The sequence below is a fragment of the Salvelinus sp. IW2-2015 genome, linkage group LG1, assembly GCF_002910315.2.
Source record: "Salvelinus sp. IW2-2015 linkage group LG1, ASM291031v2, whole genome shotgun sequence".
Taxonomy (NCBI): Eukaryota; Metazoa; Chordata; class Actinopteri; order Salmoniformes; family Salmonidae; genus Salvelinus; species Salvelinus sp. IW2-2015.
Window position 1 is genome coordinate 33,534,269 of NC_036838.1, and position 17,836 is coordinate 33,552,104.

The 17,836-nt window shown below is 42.3% G+C and overlaps 1 protein-coding gene across 1 annotated transcript in view; it reads left to right on the top strand.

The window, feature by feature from the left end:
- Positions 1-17,836, top strand: part of LOC111966053 (low-density lipoprotein receptor-related protein 1-like) — a 180,280-nt gene that overhangs the window by 57,399 nt on the left and 105,045 nt on the right. The window contains 1 exon segment of the mRNA XM_070444379.1: positions 14,521-14,658. Coding sequence (XP_070300480.1) covers positions 14,521-14,658 — 138 coding nt within the window.

A 17,836-nucleotide genomic window follows, 5' to 3' on the forward strand; every position in this document is an offset into this window, starting at 1 on the left:
TGAAGACCGTCATGAGAGATTGTTTGTGGAGATTCTCTGCCCTCGACTTACAATTAAAACCAGTAAATTAATAATTGCCACTGCTCACTGATAAAGTGGATACCTATTCATGCCAAAGTGACAGAGGTGCGACTCCATGACCAGGAAAAAACGTGATCTAAGTTTGAAGGGATAAACAAACTCCTATAAGAGAAAACGGAATCACTCTAAAATCATTCCTGTAAATTCAATGTGCGGGTCATAGGACTTGAAACTACTGTGGAAGCGGGCAACCTAACTTCCTTCATGAGGATGTTTTCTATGAACTGTTTGGGCAGGAGAAGCTGTGTCACAAGCCACTGATTAACATTGCGCATCAAACGTGTCCACTCCGCAAGGGCTCTCGCTGAATGATTTTATGGCTCTACAACTTTGAAGTCAAGCAGCAAATTGTTAGCCTTGCAGCAGAATCCAGGGGTCTGACCTATGCAGGGAAGAGGACCAGCATCTACCCAAACCTGACTGCCGAACTGCTAAAGCAGAAGACCTACATCGAAGTAAGATCCCAGCCATGCAAGCTAAGTCTGAAATGCAGCTTCATCCAACCAGCAAAATGGGTATAATATCCATACACAATCACGCAGCCTAGCCCATGGCTATGATGCTGCCCTCAGCATAAGACAATGATGACAGCCCTCATGGGTACAAGGAACAATATTACTATTATTGCTGAGCATTAGGGCTGTCCCCGACTAAAAAAATATATATAGATTTTTTTGATTGGTTTGACCAATTGATTGGTCAAAAATATTCAACATGTAATTTGGCATATAGACACACCCGATGCGTTTTAATAAAATCAACTATATGCATTGAGCCTGCCTGATGCTTTAAGCTTACGGTATGATTAAATAAGATAAATGCCTCAGGCGCCAGAGATTTAGATATTGAAAAGGAAAAAATGTAATCTCACCCAACTATTCTCCTCCTGCTGGCTTTTGCAGATTCTGCGAAGACTACGAGGAGTCGGCAACCAATTTATCTTACCATTTCTACCGATCTGCATGCCAGTTTTGTATTTGTATTTATTATGGATCCCCATTAGCTGATGCCAAAGCAGCAGCTACTCTTCCTGGGGTCCAGCAAAATTAAGGCAGTTTATACAATTTTAAAACATTACAATACATACACAGATTTCACAACACTGTGTGCCCATCAGGCCCCTACTCCACCACCAAATCTGTGTGTGTGTGTGTGTGTGTGTGTGTGTGTGTGTGTGTGTGTGTGTTGTGTGTGTGTGTGTGTGTGTGTGTGTGTGTGTGTGTGTGTGTGTGTGTGTGTGTGTGTGCATCAAATCAAACTTTATTTGCCACATGCGCCGAATACAACAAATGTAGACTTTACCGTGAAATGCTTACTTACAAGCCCTTAACCAACAGTGCAGTTCAAGAAGAAGAAAATAAGTAGGCTAAAATAAAAAGTAATAATAAAAAGTCTAATGGCTTGGGGGTAGAAGCTGTTGAGCCTTTTGGTCCTAGACTTGGCACTCCGGTACCGCTTGCCGTAAGGTAGCAGAGAAAACAGTTTATAACTTGGGATGACTGGAGTCTCTGACAATGTATGTGTCTGTGCCAATGTTTGTGTTGCTTCACAGTCCCGCTGTTCCATAAGGTGTTTTTTTTATCTGTTTTTTTAAATCAAATTTTACTGCTTGCATCAGTTACTTGATGTGGAATAGAGTTCCATGTAGTACTGTGTGCCTCCCATAGTCTGTTCTGTACTTGGGGACTGTGAAGAGACCTCTTATGGCATGTCTTGTGGGGTATGCATGGGTGTCCGAGCTGTGTGCCAGTAGTTTAGTCAGACAGCTCGGTGCATTCAACATGTCAGTACCTCTCATAAATAAAAGTAGTGATGAAGTCAATCTCTCCTCCACTTTCAGCCAGGAGAGATTGACATTAATATTATATCTCTGTGTACATGCAAGGGCCAGCCATGCTGCCCTGTTCTGAGCCAATTGCAATTTTCATTTTTTGTGGCACCTGACCACACGACTGAACAGTAGTCCAGGTGTGACAAAACTAGGGCCCGTAGGACCTGCCTTGTTGATAGTGTTGTTTAAGAAGGCAGAGCATCACTTTATTATAGACAGACTTTTCTCCATCTTAGCTACTACCGCATCAATGTTTTGACCATGACAGTTTACAATCTAGTGTTACTCCAATAAGTTTAGTCATCTCAACTTGCTCAATTTCCACATTATTTTTTACAATATTTAGTTGCGGTTTAGGGTTTAGTGAGTGTTTTGTTCCAAATACAATGCTTTTAGTTTTAGAAATATTTAGGGCTAACTTATTCCTTGCCACCCACTCTTAAACTAACTGCAGCTCTTTGTTGAGTGTTGCAGTCATTTCAGTCACTGTAGTAGCTGACGTGTATAGTGTTGAGTCATCCGCATACAGAGAAACTCTGGCTTTACTCAGTCAGTGGCATGTCGTTAGTAAACATTTGAAAAAGCAAGGGGCCTAAACGGCTATCCTGTGGAATTCCTGATTCTAACTGGATTATATTTGATAGGCAAGTAACTATGCACATTATAGCAGGTGGTGTAGAGCCATAATAAATACTTTTTTCCAGCAGCAGACTATGATCGATAATGTCAAAAGCTGCACTGAATTCTAACGACAGCTCCCACAATCTTTTTGTCATCAGTGTCTATCGGCCAATCATCAGTCATTTGTGTAAGTGCTGTGCTTGTTGAGTGTCCTTCCCTATAAGCATGCTGAAATTCTGTTGTCAATTTCTTTACTGTAAAATAGCATTGTATCTGGTCAAACACAATTCTTTCCAGAAGTTTACTAAGGGTTGGTAACGGGTTGATTGGTCGGCTATTTGAGGCAGTAAAGGGCGCCTTACTATTCTTGGGTAGCGGAATGACTTTAGCTTCCCTCCAGGCCTGAGGGCACACGCTCCTCAGTAGGCTTAAATTGAAGATGTGGCAAATAGGAGTGCCAATATCGCCTGCTATTATCCTCAGTCATTTTCCGTCTAGATTATCAGACCCTGGTGGCTTGTCATTGTTGATAGACAATACTTTTTTCACCTCTTCCACACTGACCATACGGAATTCAAAAGTACAATTCTTGTCTTTTATAATTTGGTCCGATATACTTGGATGTGTAGTGTCAGCGTTTGTTCCTGGCATGTCATCCCTAAGTTTGCTTATCTTGCCAATGAAAAAGTCATTAAAATAATTTGCAATATCAGTGTGCTTTGTGATGAATGAGCCATCTGATTTCAATAAATGAAGCTCCGTTATGGTTTTCATATGCACGAGTTATGGTTTTCATATGCACATTTTCATGTAAGTTTGATTTAGTTTTATAATAACGTCTTCATATCTCAATCATCGTCATCTGGCTATTCAAAATTCTATCCAAATCTAAATGAAAAATGATACAAACCTAAAATGTAACTTCTAATGCCAACTATGTAAAAATAGCCTACATAAAGCCAACAAATAAAAACATTGCAGCCTGCAAGTTAGAAAATATCCTGATAAAACTAAATATCCTAGAAATCACATTGGCTACACATGGCCTGTCTGCAACTAACTTGAAACATTGTATCAACTATTAACTTTGGTCCCCGAAGCTTGTTCTAGCGAACTTGCAACATTGTATAAAATATTCTGGGCCCTCAGCCTTTCCCCTGCCAGTGAGCTCGGGACAGACACAGATGTAGGCTATTTATGCAAGGGAGACGAAGAAGTGCTTGACTTGGGCAGGAGCTCACTGGAGTACCGGCACCTCACATTTTCTACTGCTTGAGCTCCTGTTCCTCTTATAGAATAAAAGTATTGTGGAGGTCCTGCACCTAAATATAAACAGTACCGGAACCTATTTCAGTCCAAGTCAAGCACTGATAAGAAGTAATCAGGTTGGCCTATTTTATGACGTTTCCACCTCGATCAGAGCATGATATTTCCCCCTTTCACGCGGAGTGCTTATCGAAAGAGAGCTGGAAAGATTTTTCAAATACCTTGAACTATTGTAATTCTCAATGGATGTAAAACAGACTTAGTTTTGTTGCTGTTTGAGGTGAAAACATTACTTTGAAATGCTCCACAGGTCATTAGTGGTAGTGCGTTAAACCAATCAGAAATACGATCAGTTCCCAAAATGGTCACAAATATACAGTATACCTACATGGCCAGTTAGCCTATAGGCCTACTTCTATGCATGCGTGTCCTTACTCAACATTGACATGAGCGCTCCAAACAAAGGACGACGATTAAATTGACACAACTCGTAAATTAAATGAAATAAAGCACTTGTTTCTCACAAGTGTAGAATAGGTTGTGCACTCTGCAAACAATATGTCCACTCAGACAATGAGAATGGGAAGACTGGAATAATAACATTGAATACATTAAGAGAAATTACCGTAACAAACATTGTAGATTAGGAATTAACGGTAAATGTACTATTTTTTTATTTATTTATTTAACCTTTATTTAACCAGGTAGGCAAATTGAGAACACGTTCTCATTTACAATTGCGACCTGGCAATGGTGATGTATGTATGTATGTACTGGTGATGTATGTAATGGGGAATTGATATACACTAACAATGAAACGCAAACAATTCACACAATGAATGCGCACAAATTTGCGGGAGAGAGTGTATTTTGGAGAGAGAAGTATATTGTGTATCTGGGTGCATGGTCAATCCGACATCGGCATTGGAGGTGATTCTGTCTGGCTATTACCATAAAGGCTTGATTTGGTGGAGTGCTGCAGAGATGGTTGTCCTTCTGGAAGGTTCTCCCATCTCCACAGAGGAGCTCTGTCAGAGTGACCATCGGGTTCTTGTTCACCTCCCTGACCAAGGCCCTTCCTCGATTTCTCAGTTTGGGCTGGACGACCAACTCTATGAAGAGTCTTGTTGGTTCCAAAATTCCTCCATTTAAGAATGATGGAGGCCACTGTGTTCTTGGGGACCTTCAATACTGAATAAATATTTTGGTACCCATCCCCATATCTGTGCCTCAACACAATCCTTTCTCGGAGCTATATGGACAATACCTTTGACCTCATAGCATGGTTTTTGCTCTGACATGCACTGTCAACTGTGGGATCTTATATAGACAGGTTTGTGCCTTTCCAAATCATGTCCAATCAATTTAATTTACCACAGGTGGACTCCAATCAAGTTGTAGAAACATCTCAAGGATGATCAATGGAAACAGGATGCACCTGAGCTCAATTTCAAGTCTCATAGCAAAGGGTCTGAATACTTATGTAAAGAAGGTATTTCTGTTTATGAGATTAGAGAGATTAGTAGGCGAGCAGCCTCTAGTAAAGATTAGGTCAAGTGTATTGCCTGCCTTGTGAGTGGGAGGGGACTGGGAAAGGGGGAGTTCAAAATGGGCAAGGAGGGGAAAGGGAGTTGGAAAGGAATAAATCGAAGGCAGACATCGGGAGGTTGAAGTTGCCAAGTATGAAGAGTGGTGCGCCATCGTCAGGAAATGAGTTTATCAAGGTGTCAAGCTCATTGAGGAACTCTCCAAGGGCACCTGGTGGGCGATGGATAATAATGTTAAGCTTGAGTGGACAAGCATGGAATTCTAATAAAGAGATGGAAAGGTGAGAGAGGGAGAAAAAATAATCGCCACTTAGGAGAACTGAGTAGACCTGTGCCACCACCACGTCGACCAGATGCTCCCGGACTATGAGAGAGAACATAGTCAGATGAAGAAGGAGCAGCTGGAGTAGCAGTGTTCTGTGGGGTGATCCATGTCTATGTCAGGGCCAAACAGTCAAGGGTCTGAAGGGCAGCATAGGCTGAGATGAACTTGGCATTCTTGACTGCACATCGGCAGTTCCAAACACTGCCAGAGACCCAGAGTTCCACATGGGTTGTGCTCGCAGGGTACACTAAATTAGAAGGGTTGCAGCCAAGGGATGGGGAGCATCTGTAAAGCCTACAGGGAGAGGTGCGAACAGGTATAGAAATACACACAGTTGACAAAGCTACAAAATAGCCAAAATGACCATCTGTAAGATACTCAAGTGAGAGAATGGTGTGGAGCCTTCCTCCCTTTCCTTCCTGAGATGGAGCCTGAGAAGCTGGTTATATACACTCAGAAAAAAGATTAAACTACTCCCCCTCCAATACAGCCAATGATTACCAAAAACAAGTCACAGATTGACCTGCCCCTTGGTACTGGTTGATGTGACAACAACTATCTGCAAATGATGAGCAGTTCACAGGGAAGACAGGCAGCACTTAAAGGCCCTAGCTAGCAAAAAGACAGTACTAGACCACAACAGATAAAGGCAAAACATGTATACGTATCACTCCTGCAGATACCAGGAGTCCTCAAGCTATAGAATGAAGCACTATTTATAGGGCTATTTATACAGAAAATGGGTATATAACCCCTATAAACTTTATTTATAATTATGTGACAATTTTAGGTTGACAATAATTACATTACACAATTTGTGATATAATATCACAATCAGGATTATGCCTCTACTGCCATTCATTCCTATTAGACTGGTTTGGATTTCTCCCTGACCAATATGGCTGCCATTTTTACCCCTATTCTGTAACTTTTTGAGGGTTTTTGACCGCCCCTCTAGTAAATTAATAGGATCTCTATATTATATGGTTTAAATATTCCCCATGTAATGTCAATGGACAGCTAACATAGCTACCATAGAATGTTGAAGTGTCATGAAAATGCATCAAAATGCAGAAACTGCATTGACCCAACTCTCCAAATACATGGCTCTGGGTACACTCACAATGGCCGCCAGTCCACCCATTAGAGACATTAAATCGAATTAATCACTGACTTGAATGGGATTCCCGTTCTATTAATTCGATTTAAATTCCAGCACATGCGGTCAGGAGCGGGGAAGAGGAGAAAATGTGCATAAATTATATATATTTTTGGAATATAAAATTCCATGACGTTCACAGCCGTAAATACCCTCTTATGCTGACAACTTCTCCTTTTCTCATCCACTACTTTCCTCTTTCACTTCCCTCTCTTTCTGTAGCTTTTGTAGAATATGCAGACGTATGAAAAATCTCAAGAAAGTGCTGCATTAGACTCAAGTCGGTGCCCGTATTTATCCTAGATCAGTGTTTCAGACCCTGATCTCTACATTGAGCCACGGTATGGGTTTATTTCACTGAAGAGAATTCTCTACACAATCATTCACGCAGCCAAAGTATTTCACTAGATATTCACGTACTCTTTTGGTCCAACAGTCATTGGTGTGGACAACTCGTCACACTCCGGATCGGATTGCGTAGAGCAAACTTCTTGAAATAGCTTTTCCTAGAATGGTTTAAATCAACAAGTGTTACCTAATGGTCTGTGCCATGCTACTAAATACCCATAGACTTCCAGTCATTGTGCTAATGCTAGTTAGCATTGGMTTGCGAAACTACTTCTAACTTCCTTCAGACTCAACACAGAGACATATACAAAATGGTATCCACGAGTTCATCTGACTTTAGGGAAGTAGAGAAAGGGCCTCATGGCCAAAATCCCGAAGCTTCCCAACAACTCTTCACACGTCAGTGGAACAGGTGAACTGGCTGTTCTACCGTTGTAGCCTATTTTAAAATTAAATGAGAGATTGGACGAATGGTATCCTATTAATTTGTTGTATAGGCTCCTTTGGGAGTAGCCTATGAAACCATCAGTCAGAAAATGTGAGGAATTTTATTCTGCACTGATTATGGAAATGAAATAGGAAATTGATTCCTATTTCTAATTATTTTACCTTTCAAAGATAAAATAGATTTTCACTCTTCTCACTAACGGCAAATGACTGCAACTTGTTATTATATACTTAATAAAAACATAAACGCAACATGTAAAGTGTTGGTCCCATGTTTCATGAGCAGGAAATGAACGATCCTAGAAATGTCCCATACATACAAAAATATTATTTCTCTCAAATGTTGTGCACAAATTTGTTTACATCCCTGATAGTGAGCATTTCTCCTTTGCCAAGATAATCCATCCACCTGACAGGTGTGGCATATCTAGAAGTTGAAAGCATGTATGGCGTCGTGTGGGCGAGCGGTTTGTAGATGTCAACGCTGTGAACAAAGTGCCCCATGGTGGGGTTGTGGAATGGGCAGGCATAAACTATGGACAACGAACACCAATTGCATTTTATCGATGGCAATTTGAATGCACAGATATACGATGGCGAGATCCACAAGCCAATTGTCGTGCCATTCGTCCGCCGCCATCACCTCATGTTTCAGCATGATAATGCACAGCCCCATGTCACAAGGATCTGTACACAATTCCTGGAAGCTGAAAATGTCCCAGTTCTTCCATGGCCTGCATACTCACTAGATATGTCATCCATTGATCATGTTTGGGATGCTCTGGATCGACGTGTACAACAGCGTGTTCCAGTTCCCGCCAATATCCAGAAACTTCGCACAGCCTTTGAAGAGGAGTGGGACAACATTCCACATGCCACAATCAACAGCCTGATCAACTCAATGTGAAGGAGATGCTGCATATACTGATTTGGTTTTCTGATCCACACCCCTACTTATATATCTGACCAACCGAGGCAAATCTGTATTCCTAGTCATGTGTAATCCAAAGATTAAGGCCTAATTAATTTATTTCAATTGACTGATTTCCTTATTTGAACTGTAACTCAGTAAAATCTTTGAAATTGTTGCATGTTGCGTTTTTTTTTCAGTGTGTTTTTATGAATAAGCCTGTCATCACTCCCCGCATTTGCACAAAATATGATTTGCCTGCTTGCAATGCAGTACTTTAACCACAAGGAATTGTGCATAGGCCTACGCATGGTCTAAAGTTTGCATTGAGGTAAAAACATTCTCACGTCAAGGTCAGTTTTTATAAATGCCAACTTTTGTGTGAAAACTGGTGCATGCATGTTTTGCGGTATATTTTGTACATATGTAACATTTATAAATGAGGCCGGTGTTTGATGTAGCTGACTCTATGATGTCTCTGGTACCATCTTGACCTTCACTGGTAAAGGCCTCCCTCTAACGTGCATGGGAAACTCTATAGCATTTCTTTAGTCGTCGATCCCCTAGTCCTCCACCAGGCTCCAGAGGAAAAGTATAGTCACCACGCCACCACCAACCTCATGGCATTATCACAAAGACAGCCCAACAGAGTCATGCTGATGGATACACCAGGATTATATTCATTCACCATGTTTCTCCCTTCTCATCTGGTCCCACCTCATTTTGTGTGTGTGTGCTCGTTTCCAGGGCCGAGCCAAAGACTCATTGAAAACTACAGATACCCTTTGGCCAGTGTCATTTGAAAGTCTACTGTGATTTTGTAATAGTCACAGACATTAAGAGAAACGAGTTGGTGTTAAACAATTTTAGTGTTAACTCTAAACCTGTTGAACTGCTTTTAACTGATGAGTCCTGATGAGAGCATGAGCTCCGGGTTTCCTGTCTGCCTGAGTTTCTCTAACCTGGTTCTTCCCAACCCGAGGAATGTTAAATAAAAGAGGCTGTCTGATTCACATTAGCAGTGCGTTTTCCACCAAAGCCCTGCCAGCTAACTTTAGAATGGAGCCTTGTGGGGCTCACTCGGCTTACTGTGCATGAGGTGATCCCTTTTTCCCTTCCTCTTTAGCCTTTTTCTCGCTCTCTCCCACTCTCTCTTTCTCTTGCTTTCTCTTCGCTTTCTACCTCTTTGCCTCTCACTCTCCATTTACCTTTCTTTATCCCTCTTTTCTCCCCACATTCTGCCCCATGTTTTATATTATTTTTAAATGGGTCAGCAGATGTTAGAAAGGGGAGCGATATGGGAGGGGGAGAGGGATGTGGGAGAGAGATTGCCAAGACCAACAGTTTGGTTTTTGGTGTGGGCGGAGAGAGATGGACCCCTAAGAGAAGGGAGCGTTGAGTTCCAGACTTCTGCTCTGCACCCCACAGACTCTCATTTACATCTGAAAGATCCTGAAAATACCATTCAACGAGGAGAAACATTTTGCTCGTGTCTGTAAACAAATGTTTCCCCTTGAAGTGTTACTAATCATAGAATGCTACTTTTGGGCAACACTTACAGATCTCCAAGGCTGGCATTGAGTTACAGTGAAGGCTCATCTTTCAGCTAATTAGCCGTTAGCAGGAGTTATGTTTGTATTCAGGTTGCAGTTTGAAAATATGGACCAATTAGCCATAATTATCAGTACAAACTCGTCCCCTGTTCTTCAAGGTTCGCAAGCTTTATTTTGGAGGCCATGAGCTGATCTTTGTTACCTATTCCTTGAACTCCCCCATGTAAGCCCAGGCAATGTTCATGGTATTGTGTAAAGCACTGAAACTTGGAGAGGGACTAACAGGAGAGGTGCGTCCATCCAATCTGTCTGACTCAAAAATACAAGATGCAGCCTGCCACCCAGGACTTTAGGTTTTTGTCCCAGATTTATAAGCACTCTCCGAACATGATGCTATGCTCGCACAAACAATGATTTCAAACAAATAACAGGCACAGCAACACCATTTCAGTAAACCGTGTTGCGCAACAACATCAAAGCAGTGTACAGCACATAGACCGTGTCTACACTTGACACTTACATGCGACTTCTGCTATCACAATATGAAGGTCACATTGAAAAGACAGATCTAGAAAAGCCTTATCGTGGTTGGATTGTGTTCAGATCTGGCTAACCACTTCAGAAAGTGGTTGTGCGCACATTTCTCCTCAGTCTGGGCGCAATCAGGCTTTCGAAAGCGCATACAGTGGGCAACGTCATCAGCACTTTGCCCACAAGTCAGAAAACGTGTGTTTTTAGGAGCGAGAGGCACCTTTTTTCATCAAACGTTGGAGGGAATGCATTCCTAGCGTCTGAGGATGTCTCTAATGGCTTCGTAAATGCTAGCCAACAAACTTATTTAGCTTTGCTAGCTAGCTTGCTAGCTAGCTACAGAGGTTAGCTGGCTAGTTGGCTACAGGAGTTGACTACTGCCATCAAGTTGTGTGATTATCAGATTTAGCCTGTTCCACCGTTTGCAGAATGCATACTGCATTTGAATATAGTGTGGGAAAAGGGAATCCGAACACAATGTGGACAGTGTAGGAACATTTAAATGTAGGTGTAGATGCATGACGTTTTCGGAGTTCCATGATCAGAACTCCATGATCAGAATACAATAACTGCATGAACTTTCAAGTCTAGACATGGTCATAGTTACAGCTTTAGCATCGCAAACATCCTAGGAAAACATTTTACTGCATCCTACTTTAATGTAACAGATACAGTTGAAGTCGGAAGTTTATATACACTTAGGTTGGAGTCATTAAAACTCGTTTTYCAACCACTCCACAAATGTCTTGTTAACAAACTATAGTTTTGGCAAGTCGGTTAGGACATCTACTTTGTGCATGACACAAGTCATTTTTCTAACAATTGTTCACAGACGGATTATTTCACTTAGAATTCACTGTATCACAATTCCAGTGGGTCAGAAGTTTACATACACTGAGTTGACTGTGCCTTTAAACAGCTTGGAAAATTCCAGAAAATGTCATTGCTTTAGAAGCTTCTGATAGGCTAATTGACAGCATTTGAGTCAATTGGAAATGTACCTGTGGATGTATTTCAAGGCTTACCTTCAAACTCAGTGCCTCTTTGCTTGACATCATGGGAAAAACTGGTTCATCCTTGGGAGCAATTTCCAAACGCCTGAAGGTACCGCGTTCATCTGTACAAACAATAGTACGCAAGTTTAAACACCATGGGACCACGCAGCCATCATACCGCTCAGGAAGGAGACGCGCTCTGTCTCCTAGAGATGAACATACTTTGGTGCGAAAAGTGCAAATCAATCCCAGAACAACAGCAAAGGACCTTGTGAAGATGCTGTAGGAAACGGGTACAAAAGTATCTATATCCACGGTAAAACGAGACATATATTGACATAACCTGAAAGGCCGCTCAGCAAGGAAGAAGCCACTGCTCCAAAACCGCCATAAAAAAGCCAGACTACAGTGTGCAACTGCATGGGGACAAAGATCATACTTTTTGGAGAAATGTCCTCTGGTCTGATAAAAATAGAACTGTTTGGCCATAATGACCATTGTTATGTTTGGAGGAAAAAGGGGGAGGCTTGCAAGTCAAAGAACATCCTCCCAACCGTGAAGCACGGGGGTGGTAGCATCATGATGTGGGGGTGCTTTGCTGCAGGAGGGACTGGTGCACTTCACAAAATAGATGGCATCATGAGGGAGGAAAATTATGTGGATATATTGAAGCAACATCTCAAGACATCAGTGAGGATGTTCAAGCTTGGTCGCAAAGGGGTCTTCCAAATGGATAATGACCCAAAGCATACTTCCAAAGTTGTGGCAAAATGGCTTAAGGACATCAATGTCAAGGTATTGGAGTGGCCATCACAAAGCCCTGACCTTAATCCTATAGAAAATTTGTGGGCAGACCTGAAAAAGCGTGTGCGAGCAAGGAGGCCTGCAAACCTGACTCTGTTACACCAGCTCTGTCAGGAGGAATGGGCCAAAATTCACCTAACTTATTATGGGAAGCTTGTGGAAGGCTACCCGGAACATTTGACCCAAGTTAAACAATTTAAAGGCAATGCTACCAAATACTAATTGAGTGTATGTAAACTTCTGACCCACTGGGAATGTGATGAAAGAAATAAAAGCTGAAATAAATCGTTCTCTCTACTATTATTTCACATTCCTAAAATGAAGTGGTGATCCTAACGGATCCTAAGACAGGGAAATTTTAATAGGATTAAAAGTCAGGAATTGTGAAACTGAGTTTAAATGTATTTCGCTAAGGTGTATGTAAACTTCCGACTTCAACTGTATGTTTATATTTTCTAATAGGTAAATTAGTTAGTAAATAAAAATCATAAGCCCTCTGTTCAGCAGCAATTTCACATTGAAATGTCTTTAACCCAATAAAACTCCAAATGGATGTGGACAGGAGAGGACTGGGGAGATTTGAAATGGAATGTTTTGGGCGACAGACAGACTGAAGGATTGGCTGGTCCTGGGGAACAGTCAGTCGGGTGGCGTGGTTGGCCTGGAGTTCCAAATATAATCTGCTGAGTCATTCACTGAGTCCCACTTGTGGGCAAAGCCCTGTTCTGGTCTAGTCCACTCTGGCTCGGCAGCCCTGGGCAGGAGTCTGGCCGAGGCCCTAAGCACTCTAATAAGAAGAAGATTAGCCTTTAAACAGATTTCTATTAAATAAAGCCATACTGATGAAGCATCTTGGAGAGCGTAGCTTTCTCGAACAGGCTTTTCTGAACTACAGCAGGGCTTCCTCATCCTGGTCCTGGGGCATCATTGTGTTGCACTGTTTTGTTCCTGCCCAGCAACAACACACCTGATTCAGTTAATCAAGGGCTTGGTTAGATGATCAATTGAATCTGATGTGTAGCCTTCGTTCTGGGCCAGAACAAATAGTGCACCCATGTGGGTCCCCAGGACCAAGAAACTCTGACCTACAGTCTAACTTCCTGCTCACATTTTCACATTTGTTTAACCCATCCTCTGCTTCCCTGTCTCAGCATACAGGACGTTGTCATGCCACCAATTTCACACTGACCAGAGCTGAAGGCTGGTATTATCTTTTCCGCCTCTGGTGTGTGTGTTGTGTGTGTGTGTGTGTGTGTGTGTGTGTGTGTGTGTGTGTGTGTGTGTGTGTGTGTGTGTGTGTGTGTGTGTGTGTGTGTGTGTGTGTGTGGTGTGTGGTGTGTGTGTGTGTGTGTGTGTGGTGTGTGTGTGTGTGTGTGTGTGTGTGTGTGGAAAAGTAGTAATTTGGCCAATCTCAACCAGGGTAATGATGTGTTTGCACTTCCCCCTGCTGTGCCCTGACAAAGCAGACTCTTAGACAGCGGTTCACTGTTTATTCCCCGACAGTTGTACACGTTTCTCTGTGGTTGAACCTGTGTCTAAAAGTGCTGCACAGGGCACATCTGTATATAGAATCAGGATGATGTGATGGAGTTTGAAGGAAGAGTGGTGGTAGAACACTACAACAGGGAAAGATGGGAAAGGAGAGGAGGGATAGAAAAGATTCATTGAAAAGGTGCAGTACTGGCCTTTGTTAATGTTGGTCTAAATCAGGGATCATCAACTGCAGTCAGCCACAGGCTTCTTGAGTGGATGGTCAGGGGGCTGAGATATAATTATAAATAATTTGTAGACTGAAAATTGATCGCAAGAAGCCCAAACAGATAACATATTTGACTAAAGCATAATCATTTCAAACCTTGCTGACATTTGCATATGATCTCTCTACTATGGGTGGGAATATTTTCAAACAGATTTCCAAAATTGAAATAACGGAGCCGATTTGCTGGTGTTCTTACGGTCTTTTATGTCCAACATTTAAAAAAAAAACGAATGAAATACAAATATATTATTTTTGCTCAGAAAACTTGGGAGGCCAAATTAAATTGGAACGCCAGTTGGGGATCCCTGGTCTAAATCATGTTTTGTACCTGCCTGTGTTTCAGGTCCGCACAGCCGTGTGTCGCGGTGCCCACCCAACGAGTACCAGTGTGGTGGGATAGAGCTGTGTATCCACATGAGCAAACTGTGCAACGGAGTTCCGGACTGTACCGATGGCTGGGACGAGGGGCCGCACTGCAGAGGTACTGAACACACACCCACCCTCACTTCCTCCCTCCCTGCCTCTCTCTCCATCTCCCCCTATTCATGTAGCCTGTACAGATAGTACAGTGCATTGTATTTTTCGCCTAACCCTCCCCCAGACATTCTCTGCCCAGGCAGGGAATCTTGCAGCATTACAATGAAGGGGAGGTGGCCTGGCCATGGCAGATTGATTCTAGCATGGCCATGCACTAAGGCTTATCGTCCTACCCCCACATTAATGTACACAGAACATGCGTGCTGCCCACATCAGACGTTACTCTGTCTATAAAATTGGATTATGATTATGACGGATTACTGCAGATTTACATGTAAGAAACATGTGTAGGATTATAATAAACAGATTTTTTTCACCAGGCATTGTTGAATTCCCTTAGGGTTTTGCAAGTCTGGCTACCTACAGTATTTCTCCCATTTCTGGCCCTGGTTAACTAATATTGACCTGAATGTGCTTAATGTATAGGACAGAGTGGACAAACACGTTATACAATAAAATTATAAAAAACAGTAAAGCTAAATTATTAAGCGAATTTTTTGCAACGGTCTTTGTCCTCGACTAATGTAAGGCTATAGAAAGCTGTCCCCATCCCTCTCTTTTCCCTTTCCCCCTCTCTCTAATCTCTGTACCACTCCTCTTTCATCCCCCTCTTTTAATTAGCCCCCACCCCTTTCTTTTTCTGTCCATCCGTATTATCACACTCTTATGTAGTTTCTCATGGGAGATGTTGTTGTCAGGACTATACTGCCCATACTTTAGCTACAGCTCTGTAAGCAGGTGTGAGTGTATAAAGCGGGTCAGACTTCTAAACGTGTGTGTGTCAATTTGTGTCTGTGTGCACACTGTGACTCTGGCTTTTCCAAAACAAAAACTGGGCGCACACTCAAATCATGATTATCCAGCCTGGATTACCTATTTTCCAAAATAACTGTGCCAACGAAAGTTCTTAACTGAAAACACGTGCTGATTCTGATTTGGTTGGCTAAACGAAGAGAAAGAAAAACGTGATCGTGTGAAAAGCCTGACAGTGGATCTTTATTGGACGGGTGAGCTAGAGGACAGGATGGCTGGATAGWTTGGTGTTAGCTGAAGCACTAAAGGTTGTCTAATACCCATGGCTGGTACAATCCATGAATGGGTCATGGTTGGCCAATGGCATAAATTGGAGAGGGGGGGGGTAAAAAAATAGTACCCTACTACTAAGGGCTGGGAATTATCAGGGACCTCACGATACAATATTGTCATGGTACTTAGGTGCCTATACGATATATATTGGGATACGCACCATTCTATATGTAATGCGATTCCATACTGCGATTTAATGTTCCAAACATATTGCTCACCATGTCTGCTGCAGATGAACAAGCGAGAGAGCATGAGAAAATACATTTTGATCAGTCATGGAAATAAAGTGCTGGAAACATGTTGGCTCACTATTTCAAAACTAGAAGAACAAGCTATAGGATGAAAAACACCAGAGTTTTTGTGCAAAATAGCAAATAATCTACCTAGCAAAAACAAAACAAACATTATTTTTACAAATCGACATATGGAGTCTTAAGTATCAATATAATATCGTCCAAAATAATATTGTGATACGTAACTATCAATTTTCCCCCCCGTTCACTACCTATTACTAGACTAGAATAGACTAGAACTAGACTAGAATATTTGAGTATCTGTTATACAGTGCTTCTGTACTGTGTTCTGTACTCGCATTCACTTCAATACATACCTGTAGCTCACACTAACACATATTCCTCTTTCACACTCACACACACACACACACACACACACACACACACACACACACACACACACACACACACACACACACACACACACACACACACACACACACACACACACACACACACACAACACACACACACACACACACACACACCACACACAGGTGTACTGTATGTGTTAGTGTAACACTAGGATTTAAGTGTGGTCAACACCACAACCACTTCTTTGGATCCCATGAGACACCTGTCACCTCAATTCCCATCCCTTCATCCTTCCACCCCTTCAGAAGGATTAAATATTTATGGCAGTAACACGGAGAGAGGCGGGACATCAAATTTTCATGCGGCTTCACGCTGGCAGGGCTTTGAGTGGTGTGGGTGTGCGCGTCTCCATAGGCCGGCTTTCATCTTCCCAGGTAGTCAAATGGCAAGTTAGCGGGTTACCCATCCTTCATACATTCCTCATGGTTATCAGAGTGCTCACATCAATAACCCCCCCCCCCCCCCAATGATGAACTCCAATGATTCCCACAATTGTGTGAAGTTGGCTTTTGGGTGGTGGACCTTTTCTTGATACACACAGGGAACTGTTGAGCGTGGAAAAACACAGCAGTGTTGCAGTTCTTGACACAACCGATGCACCTAATACCATAACCCCTGTTCAAAGGCACTGAAATATTTTGTCTTGCCCATTCACCCTCTGAATGACACACATCATGTCTCAAGGCTTGAAAATCCTTCTTTAACCTGTCTCCTCCCCTTCATCTACACTGATTTTTATGTGGATTTAACAAGTGACATCAATAAGGGATCATAGCTTTCATCTGGATTCACCTGGTCAGTCTGTCATGGAAAGAGCAGGTGTCCTTAATGTTTTATACATTCGTTGTACCTTGACCTGCAATGGGGCTTATGTCCCATTGGTGTGTCTGCGTCGCGGTACCCCCATTGTAACACAGTGACATTGAGGTGGTGGTGTGATTTATGTGACACCTTGTAAGTTACGCCTGCTAGTGCTTCTACAGAGCTTTCAGAAGTTTGATAAAGCAATGTAGCTATGGATTGCCACCAGCAATGGGCAAATGTGCTGTCTTGTGTTTCATATTTTGTGCTACTCAACAATAATGTTCTGAACTGTGGAAAACAAACAAGGAAGCCAGCTACTTTAGGTGCCCCACCTTTAAGAACAAACTCTTAGTTTGAAACTTTAGTTCCCTCTACCTCTATCTATTTCCCTCTCCCCTCTTCTCTCTCCCTTTCCCTCTACCTCTCATTCTCTTTCTCTCCCTCTCTTCTTCTCTCTTTCCCCTTCTTTCTCTCTCCTCTCCCCTCTCTGGTGTATAGTGACAGTGAATGGGCTGCTATTGCCCTTAAACGGTGTGTGATAGATATTATCCAGGTCTAATGTGA